Source organism: Anser brachyrhynchus, assembly GCF_964034855.1.
Source record: "Anser brachyrhynchus genome assembly, chromosome: 5".
Taxonomy (NCBI): domain Eukaryota; kingdom Metazoa; phylum Chordata; class Aves; order Anseriformes; family Anatidae; genus Anser; species Anser brachyrhynchus.
The window spans coordinates 24,286,177-24,305,041 of NC_137699.1; the positions used below are offsets into that span (position 1 = coordinate 24,286,177).

At 35.9% G+C, this 18,865-nt stretch overlaps 1 protein-coding gene and 1 long non-coding RNA gene across 5 annotated transcripts in view; one reads left to right on the forward strand and one right to left on the reverse strand.

The window, feature by feature from the left end:
• Nucleotides 1–18,865, forward strand: part of STXBP6 (syntaxin binding protein 6) — a 113,495-nt gene that overhangs the window by 90,886 nt on the left and 3,744 nt on the right. For all 4 annotated transcript variants that reach the window (XM_080593566.1, XM_080593563.1, XM_080593565.1 and 1 more), the window contains 3 exons: nt 3–133; nt 1,886–2,051; nt 16,194–16,351. In XM_080593566.1, coding sequence (XP_080449692.1) covers nt 89–133; nt 1,886–2,051; nt 16,194–16,351 — 369 coding nt within the window. In that variant the 5' untranslated portion in view covers nt 3–88. The remainder of the gene's footprint in view (nt 1–2; nt 134–1,885; nt 2,052–16,193; nt 16,352–18,865) is intronic.
• Nucleotides 4,831–16,187, reverse strand: LOC308195697. Its single transcript, XR_013951746.1, has 2 exons — nt 8,275–16,187; nt 4,831–7,537 (listed from the first exon to the last, which is right to left on the reverse strand). It is a non-coding gene; the product is annotated as an uncharacterized lncRNA (long non-coding RNA).

Consider the following 18,865-nt stretch of genomic DNA (forward strand, 5'->3'; position numbering starts at 1 on the left):
AGTGACAAACAAGAAACCGGCTCAAGCTTCTATTACGAAGGTCAAGCAATTTGAAGGCTCTACATCTTTTGTCAGGAGAACGCAGTGGATGCTCGAGCAGCTACGCCAGGTCAATGGTATAGATCCTAACCGGGTGAGTTTGAACAGTTATGGAAAATGAAAACTGAGCTTTTAATACCTGATTCACAAATCAGTTATATCTTTCATTATTCAAAAGGCAGATGGAAAGATGAGATACAGGATTAAATGCAAATTCTCAAAAAAGAAATAACTTAGTGTGGTACGTGAAATAGATTTTAATGGGAAAGATGGGAGGAGGCCAAAGCTCATAATCAGCTATTTTCTTCTTTCTTTCCTGTCTTTCCCAACTCTTCCTCCTGCTCACTCTCTTCTTTGTAAAGAAAAATAAGAGCCGTGTTTGTCTTGTCTTCGGCTGTAAGCCTCTTGGGTTCCATTTTGGCATGCAGCTCTGTTGTAAGAGTAGTAAGCAGAAGCAAAGACAGGAGAGGTTACTGAGGTTCAAGTGCGTGGAAATATTTTGAATCTTGCTTTTTTTCTAGGACAGTCCTCTCCTCAGATCCTTCTGCATTTCTTATCTTTCTGTACAAAGGGCTGTGACGTGGTTTATTTGCTAGTTTAAATTTAAAGCAATTTTTGCTTCTTGATTTAAAACAAAAATTAAAGCAAACAAAACCTCACAAAATGTTTTGGAACTCCTTCCAGAATTTTTACCTCAAACATGTTTTTTTAATGTGGAATATACAGACTGCCTTGAGCTGTCTTGACAAAGTCACACAAACATGTAATAAGCTTACGAATACAAATCAGAAAATGATCACAAAGCAACTTAACTATGTGCGTTGTACAGCAGAATGTTTGTAGATAACTCCATTGGTTTGATCAGGGCTGTACTCTGATCAGCTGCCTAAATTTTAGTGGCTTAATGGTGCAGACTGTGCTGTTACAGTACAGTCTTGTTCACAAAAATGAAGCCTTTGGAGTTATGTGGAATTTTCTTTGAGTAAAGGGGCATTGAAAATGAGAGCAATGATACACAAATATGGGATATGAGTTTTAGGCCCTTTCCCATCAACTGTTAAGCAGCTCTCTAAATAGCAGCTTGAGATACTTTCACATTGAAAGTCCTATCAAATTCTTCAACTTAGAAACATTCCTTTAGGACTTGTTTTCCTGTGACTCTTAGTGCCATTGACTCAAAATAGAGTTTAATGTATTAGTTTACAAAATGAATTCTAGCAAATATCACTAAATGTATAGCAGCAGTACTCTTACAGAATCCATTTACTTCGGTAGCTGATGCATGGTATGGAGGTGGGGGGTTATTTTATTCTGGCAGTGCTCTTTTGTTCTTGTTATCCTGAGATCTATACAACTGTTTATGATAAGTTAAATACAATAACTGCAATGTGCTATTTATTTTCCTTCTTTGAGTGAATATAGAGAGCAGAACCACATCTTCTATAATACATAGCGAGAGCAATTTTGAGACTGAGAGGCTGAATACGTTAAAATAAAAATGTCTGTGTTAATACAGAAGAAACATAGTAACTATATATCTGTAGCTAAAGAGGATTTCTTATGAGATTCCAACTTCTAATTCTTTGGTCTAAAAACCATTATTTTCAGGTATTTTTTTCATAGCTGAATATTCCTCACTAAAAGAAAAAAATATTTGTGAGAAAAAATATCCAGCCTGTGTTTTCATCCAAAAATGTGCAAAAGAAAAATAATGCCAGGATGGTCTTTAGTTGCATGATCTTTTTCTTTTTTTCCTACATAACTGCTTTTTAAACAATGACAGTTCTACATTTTTTTCCAAATCATTAATAAAACCAAAGTAATAGTATTTTTTTTTTTCTTCTAGGATTCCCCAGAATTTGATTTACTCTTTGAAAATGCTTTTGACCAGTGGGTAGCAAGCACAGCTTCAGAAAAATGCACATTCTTTCAGGTTCTTCATCACACTTGTCAGCGATACCTTACAGACAAGAAACCAGAATTTATCAACTGCCAATCTAAAATTATGGGAGGTAAGTCAATTGAAGCTGGAGTACTTTGTGCAGTTGGACATGAAATGATTTGCACCTGAGTTAGTTTCTGTTCAAATGAGTTTGCTACCTATCTACATCTTGAAATCATAGGTCTGAATATGCTGATTTCACAGTGGTGAAATACAGGCTTCACAATTTCTCCATCAAGCACCACTTCAAATTCTTACAATATTTTTTCTTATGTTTATTTCTAGAGGTAATATCCACTACCCACCTTGTGAGAAGTCATTCTTCTCCTACCCTTAGCAGCATTGTTTTCAATTTGTTTCCAAAAATATTTCTGGGCTGCCTGGAATATTTCCCACCCGAAGTCTGTTCTATAGGGCCATTTCCTAACAAGTGTTACCAGAAGTGTTTATTACCAAATTCCTGTAGGTTTTTTGAAATTTACTTTGATCTTCACAGAAATCAGTTAAGTTTTATTTTCATAATTTGTTTATCCTAAGGTATCTATCTGATGTCTATCCAGGATTAGACATCAGGTTTAAAAAGAAAAATAAAGGGAGAGAGGAGACACGGGGGGACACCATCTGGTCAATATATAGAATTGTTGTTTACCATCTGCTTCATGAACAACAAACACTACTTTTGGGGGAGGATTTTTCACTTATTTCACAAAATATTCTTTGGGAAAAGAAACCTTTAGGAAGGTAGGTTTTAGTTGTTACCTTATTTCTGAAAATAGTCACCTTTTTATCTGCTCTAAACCAGAACACTTCTAAAACCTTTTATGCCTTCTCTGTTCCAGTCAGCTGGAATAAAAAGTTATTTTTGCTTTTTCAGTGAGTCTTGTAACATTTGATGTCTCTAAACTGTCAGAGATGCACAGGCTGGCTTGGGGTTTGGTTTGTTTGTTTTCCCCCAAGACATCAAATACAAATACAGCCAGCCTTACTCAACTCTTTGTGGTAGTTCTATCTTATAAAACTAGTATCTGTTCCGATACGCTGTCAGAAGTACATTTTGTGCACCCACCTTCATATGCTCTTGTTTCTGGCTGTAACTTTGTCTTCCATCCCTTTCTTCTAAAACACCAAAGGTAAACTTGGGGAAGGGGGAATCATCTTCAGTTTGGCGCTTAAGTTTTAGGTAGTGACACTGAGGTTACCACCAACTTTGCAGTCAGAGCTGTTCTGTCAATCATACTTTGCTTTTAGTGTCTTCTAAAACCAAGATAAAAGGCATAACATTTTCTTCTAAACATCCTTTTTTTTTCCTCCCTGTTCCATTAATCTTCTTTCCATCATCTTCAAAAGCTTTTGGATTACATTATATTTCAAACCTCAAAATGTATTTATCTTACAGAGGCATGCTTCCTGCACTGAGTAAAAATAAACAAATAACTGTCATTGCAACTTTGAAATATCTCCAGTTAAAGGCAGCCCTCCATGATACATAGCGCCATGAAGTTAGTTCAGTTTACTAGGTTATGTTAGTTGGTCAATTACTTTGAGGCAAACAGAGAAATTCAGTGACCAGAAATAACACCATTCATTGACTTTAGAAGCTGTTCTGTTAGTTAGTAGTTCACTGGTTCAGACGCTCAGCATCAGCAGTTCTGCTAGTTCTCCCAGTAAGCCCAGAGATGGGCCAACTACACATCAAAACCCATTGTCTGAAACCTGCAGTATCAGAGATCTACATAAAAAATACAGGGAAGTATGTAACAGATTTTGAATTCATCCTTACCGTAGAAAACGGAGCATCAGTATAGCCAAGCAAGCCAAACAATTTATACTTGAGGATATATCTTGAATTACATTACAATTGGTTTCGAATTTGCAACTCTTCCCCTCCACTTTCCCCGGTAATTAACCAAAGCAATAGATTCAAATCATTCAGAAACCTTAGCACTGTCAGATTATGGAGGAAGCTTGTCACTTCATGCCCTTTATGTTTTAAAGTACCCTTTGTTTTAACTGATATTTTTTTGACCTTTCTGGGGGATATGTACAGTAATTTCTCTTGGATGGTTTAACTTCTAATACCAAACACGTATGTTTTTAATACATTATTACAATATATGCTTACGTAATGTTATAGATATGCACATCAAAGATGTAACGTGTATATTGTAACTATACATATTTTCTTTAAAAAAAAAAAAAAAAAAAGACCAAACTTCTTCCCAACTGGAACTGAAGATGAAAGAACTTGAAGGGTTTATTTACAAGCTTACTAATTGAGCCTTAGTCCTTCCTAAAGGATGTGAGTGAAGAAAGTGAAATTCATGCTGTTTCTGCAGAAAGTGCTTAAGAGCTTATCCTTAAGTAAATAGGTTTCATCCTGTGGAACTGGAGACCCTCTTCATTGACTTCCTGAATTTACTCCACACACACACAAACACACACACACTTCCTCCTACTGGCCTGATTCTTCTTCTCCAGAACTATTTTTTGTGTTGAATATGGTGTAAGGATGTAGTCTGTGGAGTTAAATAGTCTACGTTGTTTTCTGTAACTTGCTTATTGACATTAATTATAGTGATAATGAGAACTGATGAAAGGAATGGGTGCTAATTCTCAGAACAAAGAACTAATTCAAATTTGCAAAGACTGTAATGAGATTCTTCCCTGTATTATCTTGTATGAAATAGTTTATCTTTTGTTTGGAAGGGCCTCTGTATTGCTTACATGTGGTTTCTAGAAGTTGCTTTGGGAAGGGGAAGGCAGGCATTTGGAAAGAGATTTTTTATTAAAATAGGAAATACTTTCTCCTTCCATATCTTTCTGATGTATTGGCTTCAATACTGGCATATGTCTAATTTGAGGCATTGTTGTGTTATGGTAATTAAGTAACCAAGCTAATCAGGTTGGTTTTTTTTTTTTTTTTTACATCAGTAATGTGTTTTAAAAAAAAAGTTGGAGGTGAGCAGTGAGTTGAATATTTTTATCCACAGATTATGATCATTATAACAACTTAATTGTTGGCCTAATATTAGGCTGATACCAAGAATGCATTTGGTCTTTATATTTCTGGGTAGAACCCTGTAGATACAGTGTTTGAAACCTCAGATTCAGTGCCTGTAACAATTAGCAGTTGCTGCCACCTTTAGACACACATTAGAAGTGCAGAATCCTTGGAAAGACAGGTTGAAGGAAGATGATGATCCTGCAGTGTTTTTGTTTTAAGCTTTGTCCTATAAGCTTTGGTCATCCTGTCAAATTAATTAAAATATTCTTAGAAGTTCAAAGTAATGATATCTTTGCCTCTGTAACCTTTCCTCTAGGACAGCTGGCAAGAGTTATTAATGAATCATTTTTTATTCTTCTCCAAGAATATATTGCCAGTGTGAGAATGGTAATGAGTTACTTTTTTCGTAAGCTATTGACTCATCTTAGCTTCAACGATCTAGGAATAGGACTTTATGATGTTTTCATTAATTCTTTGGATTTATTTGAAGATGAAATTTCTACATGAAAAACCAGTTTGCATTCAGTTTTACAATGCAGATCTATAGTATTTTAGAAAGTCGGCCACTGTGTCTTATTTCCAAGTAAAAACAAGGACAAACAATTATTGCAAGGCTGTGTTTTGGAAAGCAGATTTCACGGAGGTTTTGAAGTTTGCTAGTAACTGTAAACTTTAAAGCAAAATATTTTTGGTCATGTTGTATGAAAACCTTTTGTATGTTGAAAGAGATGTTCATGAGTTATATGTGGTGGACCTGGTAAACATATAGTAGCTTTTTCCATACTATGTAAGTTTAATGAATGACTAAATGAGACAAATGGAATTAGGAATTAGGATGGGAAGAAAGCCTATTGCTCCCACTGGCCTCATTCCTTTCACGTGTCTGATTCTTGTTTTCACCTCTTACCTGATATAGTGTTTGAAGAACTGTGTGCTTGAGCATATTACCCTTACTGACTTCCAATTGTAAATTAATTCTGATGCAAATGACTTTGACAAAATTAATCTAAATTTTTAAAAAAAATCTATCACTTCATTTTGGTGACATTTTACTATTTTCAAATTACTGACCAGGTGAATCTTAGCAATGTTTCTTTATGGGAACTACAAAATTCTTTGCATTGCATTAAGATATTTTTTGCCAAGAAAATAAAGGTCAATGTCAGTCTAGAGACTGAAATATTAGAAACTATTTTCTTTTTACTGTCAGAGACCATTTCAGGTGCTTGCTTTCATCCTCTGCATATTCATGTTAAAATTAATTCTGCTTTACCATTTGTTTTTATTTAGCTGTATATATTTTATTTATCATAAGCATAAAAGCTATTTGTTGAGATCTGAATGAATTAGAATCATAGAACAGCTCAGGTTGGAAAGGACCTTAAAGATCATCTAGTTCTAACCCCCCTGCCTTGTCCAACCTGGCCTTGAACACCTCCAGGGATGGGGCATCCACAGCTTCTCAACCCTCTGAGTGAAGAATAGTTGAATGCTTGTCCTGTAGAAATATTGCATATAACCGGGCCTCCAAATTAACTTTGAAAAACAATAATCTTCCTGAAAAAAAAAAGCACATTACATTCTTTTAAAAACTGGAGGCTTATGTAAAATCAGAAGGGACATTTATCGTTACATTTATTGTTTGGTTCCTTTTTGATCTATACAACTTTCAGACAAGATAATATACAAATCAGTGAGCAATATATTTTAGACCTTCATTCTTCAGAATGCAATAAGTGGGATGTTATCTTCACAGTGCAAAACAATTCCTGTTTGTCACGGAAATGACAGAAGTTTTAGATCAAAATACTTGATTTGGGTGTTTACAGAGCCAGAGTGGAGTTCTGTGGTTTTGCACTAATTAAGGATTTTTAAAGTTTCTGGTTGGTAGACTTTTATTATTGTAAGTATTAGTTTAGTATTGAAAATACTAACTTAGATCTGTTCTGATTTATATAAACATATTAAATTTGAGTTTAAAGTGTTTGAGTTTAAATAAATTTCTCAGTTTGGAAGAGGGTAAAAGAAGTATACACTTGACACATAGATGTCTTTTAGAAAAGCTTACCTTCTATGATTTGTCAATTTGACTTTTAATACGTGTGTTATATATTTGCCAGATTTTAATCATTAATTTCTGATTTCTGTAGCTCTGGCTAAACTTCAAACTCAAGTACTCAGGGGGAGTACTTGAAGTACTCCTCAGGGGGAGGGACAGGACATCAGAACTATGTGATCATGTTGAACCCTAGAAGAAAGCAAGTCTGTAAATGTAATTAGCCTGAAAAATATAAGTAATATCTCATACTTTTTTTTAATGGAACATTTAGTAAATGTAAATGAGATTAAGACAAAAAGATCAAAGAAAGAAAAAAATCACTTAGCTTATAAAATTAGCTGCTTATATAAAAACATCTAAAAGTTTAGCTATCTGCATGAATATGAATATAATAATTTTATTAATATGCAACCTTTGGAAGTAATCTATTATGCTCTTGTTCTTCTGATCATCAAAAAAAGTAGTAATTATTGAGCCTTAGTAATTATTGAGCCTTCACAGATTCACAGATTCACAGATTTCTCTAGGTTGGAAGAGACCTCAAGATCATCGAGTCCAACCTCCGACCTAACACTAAGTACTCCACTAAACCATATCCCTAAGCTCTACATCCAAACGTCTTTTAAAGACCTCCAGGGATGGTGACTCCACCACCTCCCTGGGCAGCCTGTTCCAATGCTTAATAACCCTTTCGGTAAAGAAGTACTTCCTAACATCCAACCTAAAACTCCCCTGTCGCAACTTTAGCCCATTCCCCCTCGTCCTGTCACTAGGCACGTAGGAGAACAGACCAACCCCCACCTCTCTACAGCCTCCTTTAAGGTAACTGTAGAGAGCGATGAGGTCTCCCCTGAGCCTCCTCTTCTCCAGGCTGAACAAGCCCAGCTCCCTCAGCCGCTCCTCGTAAGACTTGTTCTCCAGACCCCTCACCAGCTTGGTCGCCCTTCTCTGGACTCGCTCGAGCACGTCCATGTCCTTCCTGTAGCGAGGGGCCCAAAACTGAACACAGTACTCGAGGTGCGGCCTCACCAGAGCCGAGTACAGGGGCACAATCACTTCCCTCGACCTGCTGGCCACACTGCTTCTTATACAGGCCAGGATGCCGTTGGCCTTCTTGGCCACCTGAGCACACTGGTTTGAGCTTCCCCGGCACTGAGGTCAAACTGACAGGCCTATAGTTCCCCGGGTCTGCCCTCCGGCCCTTCTTATAGATGGGCGTCACATTAAAGCCTTCATTGTGTGCAGTTATTACAGTTCTCCTACTGCATTACTACATATCTTTGAGAAGGTGGTAATGCATACTGGTAGATACAGGAGTAGACAGACCACAAGTCTGATCCACTTTGACAGTTGTATTTACTTATTTGCCATTTTTCCCTCCCTTATAAATCAAATACAATTGATTTATAATGCAGTGCTACTGAACTGCTATATTATATCTGCAATGCATTCCAGCACCTTTGAGCCATAAGCTTGTTTGTATTTTGTTTCGTTGTGTGTCTGTGCCTCTGTTTTTTTTTTTCCTAGGAAATTGCATTTAAACTGGATGTGTTGTTTATCATGGCTTGACAGTTACTGTACTGTTGGTTTGGATGTTGTGGTTTTTTTTTTTTTTTATGAGTTCTGCTTGAAAAAATGCTTATATGAAAGAAAGTGAACAGTCTGTAAAATCAAATTGTCTCTGAATGTCAGTCATGCTAGGAATCTGATTCCAGGACAAAGTAGTGTCACAGCTCCATCTATGACAACAATAAGCTTGTGTGGTTCCACTGTTGCAGTTCAGTGAACACAAGAGATCACATCCTCCAGCTGTAATGAAAGTTACTGTATTTGAGATGAAATACAACTGCCCACACTCAAACTAATGATGTCATTGATGAGAACTGTGCAACATCTTTGAAGTACTCCCTCTGGGGAGCTGAGATTTGCCATACATCTCTAAAGAAAATTGCTGAACAAAAGTTAGTTTGATAGCCATTTCAGAATGCCCGTTGTAGCATGACAGTAATTTTCTAAGGGTATAATTTACTGGTTTTCTGTCTTTGTCTTCACAGTATTTAAACTCGCTCATAAACTTCAAAACAGATCAGATTTGCATCACCTTCACTCAATATAGACCTAACGCATTGTATTGCAACTCTGCAGCTGTAGAATATCTTGTGGGGATAAGAGGCATGATACTGGCATCGCTGTATTGATTTCCAGGGGCAGAGTCTGATCAAGTCCGAAATAACAATCGCTAAAAACACCTAACTCTCCCATTGTTGAAGGTATAAATTAGAAGCTGGTCCAAACTACTGGAAGACCAGTTTCATCTGCTAATCTTGATAGATCCTGTGCTGCTATCAAACTATGAACAAATTCTGTAGTAATTGTCTCATCTCTACGTTCCATTAGAAATGTTTCTTCACTGAAAAGATACATAGCTGATGAATTTACGTTAGTATTTTCTATTCCATCTGCACTGCCAGACCTCTGACAAGATAAACATCAAATGACTTCTTTGCCTCTTTGGGAAGGCCTACCAGTATATAACCTTGGTTTACATGTATGTATATATCTATATAACCAATATTTTTTCTTCTCCTTCTCCTCTCCTTCCCTCCCTCTAGAGGACTAATGCTGAAATGATGCTTTAAAGCAAGTTTGGGATTTGGACAGGAAAGTATGGAAAGCAGAGTTCTCTCAAGTGTCTTCTTAAGCTTGCAGTTAGGAAAGTCATTGCTATTCTGACCTGAACAGATTATTTAATAGTATATCCTTCTACTCCTACTGAATAAATGTTCAGTAATATCTTTCAGACTTACCTTAGACTCTTCCAGGAACCGTAGCAGACTCCTCTTAGTTCACAGTGAACTTTCAACTCACTTTATTTTTTCTTCTTTCTTTTATATGCTTTTTTAGGCAAAATACCAAATTAGATGTATTTTTAGATGTATTAGATTTAATTCAATGTATCTTAAAATCTCTCTACTTCAAAATAATTTGCAATATTTGCCTGCATTTTTTTATTCAGAACTGTTCTTGTCCACTGTTGGCATTAATGAATGTTAAAAGATTCATTTGTGTGAGGAGAAATTGCCTAGCCTTTTTTTGCCTAATCAAAAAAAGTGGAAACTAGTGTAATCACTCTTAATTTTAGGTGACTTCTTATTCTGATACCTATGCTACTCTCCCATGTAGAATCAGACTTATACAAAGCTGGAACATTGATCTGTGACTTGAGAGTACAATGACTTGTGATGTTCTCTGATCAGTATAAACTAACAAAGTGCAGTCTGCCACCTTTGTGCTAGCACTGCACCTCTAACTGAACACAGGACGTTCAGTTAGAAACTGATCTGCCTGAAAATTGTTCTCTTCTCTTCAGGCTCTGGCCTTTTGTTTGGCGTGGATTTTCAGCTAGGTCAGTTTCTCAATCTGCTCATCCATCTGGCTGTGAAGTTACAAGTGCAGATACAAGGAAGACAATAGAAATGTGCAGGTGGTATGGGGCACCTGCAGAGGGGCAAGGCTGGCAGTTGTAGAGGTTCACATTGGCTTAAACTAGCTGTGAAACCCTATTACGCTTTTAATTTGTCTGCCTCTTCTCTCTCCTCGATTTCTCTTTGCCCATGTTACTTTCTTCCTTGTATTTTTCTAGGAAGAGTATTTTCTGGGAAGCAGGGAGGACAGTGTGGAGGGACAAACCTGTATACGACTTTTATCACAATGGTTACCACACTGTGGTAGCTAATGCTTCTTTTGACAGTCATAAACTTTCCAAATTCAGGTGCAAAGACCTACAGAAGTGTTTTGTTTACTTTTAGAAAAGGTGGATGTCTGTAGAAATCCTTCTCTTCAGGCTGAGCTAGGAGACTTCTAAATTTTAAGTCTCGAAATTAATTTGGGAAGGACATTATTCTTCAAAGATAAATTGAGAAAATACTATTCTGATTTCAGTCTGCAGATTCAAGTATTTTAAAGTTGTAATTAAATTAATAAGTTTAATAAAGTTACTACTTTTAGTGAGTGTTCTGTATTTCAGAACACTTGGTCATCCTTTCTGGCTGATAATTTAAATATTGAAATTATCTAGGGACTAGCTGGGGAGGTAATGTTGGGAGGGTGAGAATGTGGTGGTGAAGATGTTTCCTAAGTGCTTTCTAAAGGAAAATAGCACTAAATAGCACTATACTTTGTATCTTCTTCCCTTTTTCAGACTATTTTACCGCTTACAAAAAACATTTCTTTTTTTATCTGCAAATTGTTCAGTATCTTTCTCTTCTCTCCCAAGACCTTTAGTTTTGTATTGATACTATAACTGCACAATGCCTTTGGCTCTTAGGTGATGAGTGCACAGGCAGTCAACAAAACACAAAACAGTAAAAATAAAGGAAAGCCATTCTTCAGTCTGTTTCCAAACTTCTGTTGAAATTGTAGTGACAACAGTATATCCTAGTGTAAATAATACGTTGTCATACAGGTGGTCTTGTTAATAAATTTGAACTGATTGCTGTTATACTTTTAACTGTACTTTATTAATTGATGCAGCTCCAGTTTTATGCCGTTCAATGGGAACAATATATAGCTCATTTTCTTAAATAAATAGTTTTGGTGTGATGAACAGAACTTCTTAATTACCATAGCAAATCATGGTTATTTCCTTCTGGAAACAGAAGGTAATTGCTAAATGCTGTGTTAATGCATGCACAATTAAAAATTAAATGCTTTTGTTTACAAATCAGTCACTGTAAAGTCTTATCACTGATGTACAGATAAAGCTCTGGATTAAAGTGAAATACTTTTTATACGGCTAATAGAGAATGTGATGAGCCTTTTATGAATGTGTGTTAAAACAGGTCATGCAAACTACAATAATGATATCTCAGGAGACCAATTAGTTTCATCATTAAATAGACTAATTCCCACACTGATTGCTGATAGTGTCTGTGTATCTTTCAGGTGCTGTGTATGACAGGTTAAGAATGTTCTTTTCTTTGTGCATGCTCTGATGCAGCTTGTGATCATAAGAAAAATAAATAAATAAATGAGGCTGACAGGAGCTGTGTGGTGCTTCCTGCAAAGTCTCGTTTCTTCAGTTTTTCTGTCCATCAGCAAGTAATGCTTCCAGAATTAGTGGTCTAAAGCACTTTCCCAAAGGCCACTCTGCCTCTCCACTGTTTCTGCATCTTTGGGCCCAATATGTTATGTATAATTGTACAGGTCACTAACAGAATTTTCGAAGGAGAAAGGAGAATTTAATTCCAGCAGTTGATATTCTGCTACAAGAAATTCAAAACAAAATGTCTGACCTGCTAAACAAACTGGATTACCAAGCTGTGTAGCTATTAATCAGTTTGGAAATCTGAATGTCAGATAATAAGACAATTTCAGATAAAAAGACAAAATATCATAGGAAAAAAAAACAAGCTGTATTGAAAGCCACCCTATTAAGCCACTTATTTGAGTAACTAAAAATAAATAAGTAGTATGCTTCTGTGCTTTTTTATATATAGCAAACATACTGTTGAAAAACATTGAATGAAATCCAACATCCTTCTTGATTTTAGTTTCAGACTGAAATTGACCCAAACATACACATTTTGCTGATATTATAAATTAACATTAACTTAATACTTTAGATTAAACTCAATATAAATGCGTATTTTCCCTGTGTCATCTGGCAGTATTTATGTGCTCCACCTAGTGAGTGAGTCAGCAAATACTGCTGGATTAAATATAAAGGCTGTGTGCTTGCCCTTAATAGTGACTTGAAAAGAGCTGTTTCATAAAATGATGAAATATCTAAACTTCTCTATTTTCTGTTCTTGTTTATTTGAAAGAGAAAAGTCTGTAGTCTTAGCTGCTGGGATCTGTTCTACACAGCTAAAGAAAGATGCATATGCTTCAGAAACTGGAAGATTTCTGTATACCATAGGGTAAAAAAAAAAAAAAAAAAAAGCACCAGAAGTATGTGACTCTACATACAATGAAGACTGTAGGCATGCAAAATCTGCAAACACAGAACCTTGTAGTTGAACATCCTGGGAATAATGCAAGTGGCCTACTACTAAAAGCAACTCAGAACATCAGCTGATCCATACACATATTTTGGTGGTATTTATCTCAACTTGCAAGTGTTACAAAATCTCTTTCCTGGAAAGATGTTACGTGAAAAGGTGTTTCAGGTCTGTCATTGAGGGGACTGTGTATCTGACTTAATAGATGAGACCTGAAACCTTCATAGAGACAGAAAAAAAAATTTTTTAAAGGTTAATAGCAGTTTTCACATCAGTAGAAACTAAGCAAGGATGAAAGACAGTTTTACCAGACTCTAGGAAAGAGATATTGACTGTCTCTATTTATCTATTTATTTTTAAGTGATTGTCAGTCAATGGCGAGAAGTTTATGTCTAAGTGGGTACAGCTCAGGCAGTTTTGGTATTCAGTCGGAGAACTAACTTCTCCAGAAATTTTGTATCATGATAGTTACCTCCTGAAGAAAAGCTTGGAATTTTTACAAGTTATAAGAAGAACGCTATGTGATTAGTTCATAGGAATGATTCTCCAATACATCCAGTACAAATTTTGCTATTCGGGGATACTAATGTAAGACATAGTCGATCATACCAGAAACCATCTATATATGCTCTAGAAATACACTGATGAAATTCAGTAGGCTACTGAGATATGGGTTTCTGTGTTCCTCGTAGATTAGAGTGGATTTTATTTTTTTTGGTTTGCTGATGTTTCAGGTCAGCAATCTGGGTTAACTAATATTCACCAACAAATTTTAAGACGATGTCTTAAGATGGTGATGAGTTTCATAAAGCTCTCTGCACACTTTGCTTCACTTGAATTCAGTGGAAGCTTTCTGGTTGTGTCAAGCATCAGCAGAGTTAATCCAGTGTTTGGGAGCTTTTAAAAATATTTTCCTTGAAAATAACACTGATTTGTACAAGAGGTTAAAGTCTTAGATCAAGCCATAAAAAAAGGAAACGGTTTCCAATGCATTATTGCCCAGTACATGTGTTTACAGGAAAAGTGACCTGAACAAAAGCCAAAATAAGCTTCTTAGAAAAATCAGTGGATCCAGCTTTAAACAAGCAAATTATGAACAAAGTAACGACTGACTGAAGAACTGTTGAAGTAAGAAAGTGCATGATATTTAAAATGGTTTCACTGATTTTGTCAGACTCCTCAGGGAGCTGAAGAGAAACCACTTGAAAAGATCAAGTTTCACTTCCATCTCGACAAATTCTAGCTCACAATATTCTTAAATATTCATCTCTTCAGTATTAATGCCAGTTTTCTAACTGCAGCTCGTTTTTTCCTTACAGAAGTAAATAAATAAATAAATCTGTAGATGTTCCACATCCTATAAATTTTGTATTTTTAATTACTAATGTGAATAGTGTAACAATATTGGCAGGCATGATATTGCATGACATGCATATCAAGTGTTGGCTTGATATTTCTTATGTTGATTCATCATCCATGATTCAATGTGTGTAGGTTCTTGGGTCCCTCTCCTCCCCCCCCATAATTCAGTACTAGCTTTCATTTAGTCCAATAAAACTGGAAGATACTGTTTTTTCTCAAGAGTTAGTGCGTGTAGCTTGCACTGTTGTATCATAGGCTACTTGGAGCAAATTCTGGTTTCACTCTTCATTGTTTGTTTGCGGTTTCTAAGGAAAGAAGTATTATCTGTAATGTTAGTCTCAATGGATCTTTTGTTCTTGGCTTTCCTCATGAAAATTAGTAGCAAAATAACAATTCAAAATAATTTTTGGGTTTTATTTACTAACCTGAGAATATTTTTCAGTAGAAACACTTTTCAGATTAATGATAAAATTAGTAGGTAGGTGTTTATTTTCAATTATCTTTGTATGTCTGTAAGAATAACAGAATGTTGTAACACAGATTTGCTGTGGTGTTCATATAAGATTTGTGTATTGAACTAGTTTTATAGCTTCACCAGCATTAATGCATTTAACTGTTACATATTTGTTTTTAATTTGTGAAAAAAGGGTCTGGGTGAATGTAACATTCAGGGTTGTAGTTCAGAAAATTAGCAGTGACAGTGTGCCTACTGGTTAATACTCTGTGTATTGGCTTTCTGACTCTCACAGTGCCTTTGTATATGTCTAGATAATTAATTCCCTGTAACATAGATTGTTTTAAAGCTTTTGGAGTTCTAATGGAAGCTACCAAGGAACTATCATACCACCATATTGTGGAAAGTTTAATTTTTACTAGTCCTTTTGCTGAAAAGAAAAAAGGATAGGACATAATTTTTTGTCATGCATGGGTTCTAATACATATACCAGTTCATGCTGATGATGTGCAACTTTATGTGAGGAGTTTTCAGTTTGTACGGTTGTATGTTTTGTACATATTCGTTGTCAGTTCCTTCAAGAAAGAGGATAAGCCCTTTCTTGGGGCTCCTACACTGTATGCCAGAGAAGAATCAGATAAATTATTAAGCAGATCTGGATGATAAGGCTAAGGGTTTAGGTGATACTGAGTCTTACTTGGGCTTTGAATATAAAGGTTTCAATTTAATTCAGTATGCTGTGACATGGAGCATAACCACTGCTTCACATGGAGAAGGGATGTAGATAGATCAGAGCAGCATAAACTGACTGTAGCAATAGTGTTTGGGTGGACTTGTAAATGAAAGATGATTATTATGATTATAGTATAGAAGAAAATGGTGCATTCCTACAGAATTGTCCTGCAGTTTTTCATTTATTCTACAGGGACAGTGTGATTGTTTCAAAGAAAGTTACTCTGTATAAAGATAAGAGTGTTTGGAAGAAGCTGTGCACTTGTAATCTGTGTCATGGATTTAATAGAGTAAGTTCTTGAAATGGTATAAGAGCATAACACTTACAAAAAAAAAAAAAAAGCTAAGTCCACTGTTTCCTATATTTCCCAAGTACTATGTTGCAATACTGTCTTTTTTATGACACAGTTTCATTACAATACATTTCAAAAACAATAACTTACCCCCCTGTCGATAATGCAACTAGATCACAAATTGGCAGATAACACGTTAACTCTAGAACATTATAAATGAACATATGTTATTTATATTTATACTTTGTGTGTAATATAAAGTATGTTTGCATTTGTGTATTCTAACAGTTTATTTTGATATTGCAGGAAACAGCATACTCCATTCAGCAGCAGACAGCGTGACAAGTGCAGTGCAGAAGGCAAGTCAAGCTTTGAATGAGCGCGGTGAAAGGCTAGGTCGAGCAGAAGAAAAGACAGAGGAGCTGAAAAACAGTGCTCAGCAGTTTGCAGAAACTGCACACAAGGTAAGACTTCGGGGCAGGGCTCTCAGTAGGTCCGAGTCACACATTCCTTTCTCATGAGGAAGCTCTAGAAAGAAATGCAGTCAGTCACTGTTTACAAACAGCATACACTTTTCCTTGTAATTGTTCGTCATTTGGCTGATTTCTGGTTTATAAGTTCTGTGAATGGATCTGAGGTTTACTGCATTTCTACTTGGATTGAAATGAAACTACCTGTCCTAACCTTTCTGAAGCATATTTCAAATCCATCTTCCCACTCCTTTTATAAGAGGCTGTAAATAGGAACAATTGATACCTTCAGGATGTTTTAGTTTGGTGTGGGGTTTTTTTGCTATGAAAAATACTCAATATTAGGATCCAATTTTGCAATTCTACTGTCTGTTCTGTGATTAAGTGGAGAGCAGGGAGTAACAAATACTGTCAAAGAGCATTCTGGATGCTCTTCCAGAATTCTGTTATTAAGTATGAATTTCTTCATGCTTCCTTCTAACACTGAGATGGGATAAGATAGATCTTCCTTCTGATTTAAGGAAACAGCTACTCATTCCTGCAAGAATGATTGCTTTACAATCAGAAATGCTGATAATGCCGCTCATACAAAATAGGAACTAACTTCTTCAGAGCATAGATTCTTTAATCTATTAGTTTCTGATTCCAGTCTCTAATCTGGCAATTTTATTTTATTTTTTTTAGCTTTAGATAGACAAGCAGTTCATTGCTACATTAGTGTGACAAAAATATTAATGAACTGGTGGTCAAGGAGCATTTCATAAGGCTTCAGACATTCTTTAGTCATATGTTGAATGTCTGCTTGATGTCACAGTGGAGGAAGTAGGGGAAAAAAGAGTAATATGGAAGAGCAAATCTGAAGAGCAGCTAGACATACCTATTGTGTTTTACATTGATGTGAATACCCACCCCTTTTTTTATGTATATTTTATTAAAATATCTTGGTTTTACTAGTAGTAAAAATTCCAGTCAATCTGCTTCTTGGCAGTCTTATTTTTGTTTTATTTTGCTTTACTGTATTTCATTTATATACCAAGTTTTGAGGATATTTCTTTTCAGTATGACTCAAACTGATTAAGTGCTATATTGATAAATGACAACAAAACTATTACACCCTTTTATGCAAGGATATAAGAATATCTTAGGTTGCTCAGAATATCCTTAAGTGTAAATTTAACATTACAGTGATTAAAAAGTCGTCTGTTAAAAGGCCATGGCAAAACCAATAGGAAAAAAAATGAGGATGAGGACAATCAGAGGAAAAAGGAATCAGTACTTTTCTAGTAATTATTATCAATAATTCAAATATATACTTCGGAATAATTTTTGGCATATCTTTGGTGTTTTAGGGGGAGTTTTTATGTGTTTTTTTAATTCGTTTTGTTGTTGCTTTTTTAAAACAACTAGTGCACATGGAATGAGATAATGCTAGTGCTGAGAAGGCTTTAAAATTCAACTGTGTATCAGTGAACTCCTGTTGCGAAACTATCGTGCTCTGTACAGACTGCAAAAACACACTGTGTGCAGCAATACAGTGAAATTATTGTTAATCCACCTTTGATTAGAAGTCATAGGCTTGTGACTGTTTCTGAAGAGGTATCTTTTTATACCTGGAAATGTTATGAGGATTTTGAGTAACAGTTCCATCTCAGGAATATATGGATATTGCCTATTTTTGTGGAAGATATTGATCATACTGTGCCTGTTGCTTCTGCATGTGCATAATGGTGTTCAACTTCCATCCATCTCTGTGACTGAAGTTGTGGGCATCTAGAGTACTTAATTTGGCAACTTTATAATACATCCACAGCAGGCAGAATGCTTTTCAATAAATAAATAAATAAATAAATAAAAAGCTAAACACTTTCTGAACACAAGCAACCATTTTAGTTGGCAAATTTGATATTTGCGCTGCCTAGCACATGCTTTAGGCTTTCTCATGCTTATTCCAAACAGTGCTGCTTTATTGCATTAGGACTAGAAGTCCTGGATTGATACCTTGCAGTTCTATACAAGCCAACCCTCAGGACCCATGGATTTATCTCGTCAGGTCCTGTGGACTTGTGCGCTTTCGGGTTCCTTAGCTGATTTCAAACCTGATCATCTCCTACAGTGAGTGGTTCATCTTTCTCCCAGTCCCTGCCTTTGCCTTCTGGAGCCCAGGCTATGTGGCTGGAGCTCTTGCCCGTGAAGACTGAGGCAAAAGAGTCATTGAGTACCTCAGCCTTTTCCATGTCCCAAGTAACCAAGTCTCCCATTTCCTTATGGAGAGGGCCCACTATTTCCCTAGTCTATTCCCCTAGTCTTTTTATGATTAGGCCCTTGAGTATGAAAGGTTTGTGTCAATTAAATTTGAGTCATCTGTTGGTCCTCATTTCACTGTTAGCAAATGAAATGTTAGCTGCACCTACCAATTCAGGTTCCTAGATAACTCATCTCAGCTTGGTATAGCATGCTATTATCTACTTATATCATTTTTATGTTATACAGAGTCTAAAACTAACTTCT